Below are 3,631 nucleotides of genomic sequence, written 5' to 3'. Positions count from 1 at the left end.
TCAAAACTATCAAGTGTCACATATGCAAATAGTAGCAATTTGTTAAAAATATGCATTATAATCTTTTAAACCTTTTATCTTACTTATAAATTACATGAAAAATAGAACACATGTGCAATGTCATTTTGCTCATACAAAAATGGTAAAATTAACCTATCAAAGATAATAAAAACAACATATTGGCATGTGGCACAGTTCCAAGACAGTCAGTGTTACAAGTTACATTCTAATGTTTATTAGAGACAGAAAATAACATTTTTCAAAGGCTTTCCTCAAGGCATTTTTTACCTCTTGGTTCCTCAGGCTGTAGATCATGGGATTCAACATAGGAATGACTATTGTGTAGAAGACAGAGGCCATTTTGTCTGTGTGAAGGGAATGGTTTGATTTGGGCTGCAGATACATGAAGATCAGAGTCCCGTAGAATACAGTGACAGCAGTCAGATGAGAACCACAGGTTGAGAATGCTTTGCACCTCCCTTCTGCAGACTGGATTCTCAGGATGGCAGCCACAATGTATAGGTAAGAAATAAGGACCGTGGTCAAAGAGCTGATCATGTTGAATCCAGCAAAGATAAAAATCAAGATCTCTTTGAGGCTGGTGTCTGAGCATGCAAGGGCCATCAAAGGGACATCATCACAATAGAAGTGATTAATAGCATTGGGGCCACAGTAGATCAATCGAAAAGTAACAACTGTGTGGAGGAAAGCAACAGAAAAGCTGTATAAGTAAGGGCCTGTGACCAGTTGCATGCACACCTTTTGGGACATGATCACCATGTAGAGAAGAGGATTGCAGATGGCCACATAGCGGTCATAAGCCATTACTGCAAGAAGGAACGTCTCCAAAACCAAGAAGTTTAGGAAAAAGCCCAGCTGTGTCGCACATGCATAGGGAGATATGGACCTGTGCTTGGTCAGGAGGGCCTCCAGGAACTTTGGGGCTATTGATGAGGAGTAACAAAAGTCCACAAATGCCAGATTACTGAGAAAAAAATACATGGGTGTGTGAAGGTGAGGATCCAACCGGATTACGGAAATCAGGCCAATGTTTCCCACCAGAGTCAGAGAATATACCACTAAAATGAGAAGAAAGAGAAGGATTTCAATCTCCCTCTGGACTGGAAAACCCAAAAGAATGAATTCCATCACCCTGGTAATATTCTCTTCAATCATTTGTTTTAGTCTCTGAACTGCAGAAAAGAGACAAGGTAAGGACAGATAAGTTATCAGGAGTAAGGAATTGTCATCAGATGCCAAAACGTGTGTGTTTTAACTTGAGAAATTACTGCTCATTGAAGCAGAATATCAGAACAAATAAATATAGCCCCTCTCAAACTCTCCTGTTTGACTATTTATAATTTTCTGAAGCCAAAAATTGAGGTTTAATAAAAATAATGTTTATAAAAATATGGGATATTTTAGGTTTAGATTATTTTTAGTTATATTAAATAATAGAGAGAATAAAGATGTTGTTAAATATCCTACTCCCAATATTTACTTCTCAGTGGAGTAAAATTTTAATACATAATATTTTATCTGTTTTAACAGACATATATTTTATTTTTAAAAATGTACATTATGCTAAATATAATAATACAAAGCTAAACAGGATAGTCAATGGATGGAAAAATGGAGGCAATTAAATATTCCTATTTGTGAATTAGGCAAATTTTGGATTCCTTTTCAAATGCTACTTTCTAAAAGTGATACCGTACACTTGTAGTTAGAGTTAGATTACACATATGTTAAAAAGTAGAGTTCTTGATAATCATTTACTCAATGGACATGAGTTTGAGCAATCTCCAGGGGATAGTGAAGGACAGGGAAGGCTGGCATGCTGCAGCCCATGGGGTCACAAAGAACCAGACATGACTGAGTGAGTGAACAATAACAAATAGTTTTACATTAATTATTTTCAACACTTATAATCAGGAATGCTTTCTAAATTATCTGGTCAATTTTTGGTGTAACAATAGCATGCACTCTTGCTTTTGAAAGGTAGCCATCTCTTTGACAAGAGAAATAGCAATTATGTGGAAATGGTACTCCTACCATAATGTTCAACTTGCATGATGTGGTTTTTGAGAGTTCTATGCCTCTTTTCACTTCTGAGGCAAAGGAAGATAACCAGCTAATTTTAATTTCAGGAGTAAAGTTAAAAATAAAAATATTTCACCATAGCAAATTAAAATGAAGTGTGCAAAATAGAAAGAATAACCCTTTACTTTTCCCCTAAACATTTCACCCAAAGGGAAGCTTTGTTTCTTGTTGTTGTTTTTTAACAAGTTACTGTGAGTAGTCAGAAAATGTGTCCTTTTAGTTTTTCCTCCTCTTTCTATTGACTCAGCTTAATGCGATGACTTGTACCTAATGTGTTTTCCAGAAAAAAAAAAAAAAATACACATGCACCTATGTGTATATACTTGTGTGTGTTAAGTCACTTCAGTTGTGTCTGACTCTTTGTGACACTATGAATTGTAATCTGCAAAGGTCCTCTGTCCACAGAATTCTCCGGGCAAGAATACTTTGACGGGTTGCTGTATCCTTTTCCAGGGAATCTTCCCAACCCAGGAATCGAACCTGCATCTCCTTTGGTTCCTGAACTGCAAGCAGACGCTTTACTGCTGAGCCACTAGAGAAGCCCATATATATATATATATATATACACACGCACACACACACACACACACACATACATACACACACACACACACACACACACATACATATATGGTAAATCATCTGCCTGCAATGCAGGAGACCCAGATTCGATTCCTGTGTTGGGAAAAGCCCCTAAGAGAAGGAAATGTCAACCCACTCCAGTATTCTTGCCTGGAGAATCCAATGGACAGAGGAGCCTGGTGGGCTACAGTCCATAGGGTCGCAAGAGTCAGACACAACTTACTGACTAAACCACCACCACATACATATATACATACATATGCATATATACAAACACATGCATACTTACACATAAGTACATACATGTCACATGAAAACTATTTTCCCCCATTCATTTATTTTCCTCTTGCTGGAGGCAAAACCTAGCTTGTGAAAGGCGTTGTTTTAACTAACTTATCTTCCTGAACAGACATCTTAACAGAGCTACTGGCACTACAGATCACCATTCTGGCAAAAGAATGGAAAAAATGATAAAATATTGATCTGAACGTCATTTGCCCATTTCCATTATGGTAATATAATAACTCTGGTCTCACTTTGGTCTTCCATGATAAATATCAATTTGGATATTTTAGAGGTAATTAACAGATATTTTGATACTGAGTTACTTTTCATTGAGCATACATTGAAACCAGGCTTATTTTTTTATATTTCTTCTTTGTAATAAAAGGAAAAAGATGCCAAACTCACACAGCCACATCAATTAAAAAAAAAAAAAAACAACTTCCTTATTTTGTGAATTACTTTCAGCCACAAATGTCTCTTTTTTGCATTTTTTTAAACCATCAAAAGTTTCCCCTGAGAGAAAGACAACACTCACACATACAAATTCTTTTCTGCCTTAGGAATTGGCTTCTACAGTTTCATCAATAAAGTGTTTTCTTCTAAAGGAAACCCAAGTCCTGGGCAAAAGTCAAAGAGGATATTTTATTTGGGGTGGCCCAAG

The 3,631-nt window shown here is 36.5% G+C and overlaps 1 protein-coding gene across 1 annotated transcript; it reads right to left on the bottom strand.

The window, feature by feature from the left end:
* Positions 1-219: 219 nt before the first annotated feature.
* On the bottom strand, positions 220-1,176 carry LOC129627936 (olfactory receptor 1038-like). Its single transcript, XM_055547373.1, has one exon. The coding sequence runs from the start codon at positions 1,174-1,176 to the stop codon at positions 220-222; it is 957 nt and encodes a 318-aa protein (XP_055403348.1).
* Positions 1,177-3,631: the final 2,455 nt, after the last annotated feature.

This window comes from Bubalus kerabau, chromosome 15 (genome assembly GCF_029407905.1).
Source record: "Bubalus kerabau isolate K-KA32 ecotype Philippines breed swamp buffalo chromosome 15, PCC_UOA_SB_1v2, whole genome shotgun sequence".
NCBI classification, from domain to species: Eukaryota; Metazoa; Chordata; class Mammalia; order Artiodactyla; family Bovidae; genus Bubalus; species Bubalus kerabau.
This window is presented reverse-complemented; position numbering and strand designations above follow the sequence as displayed.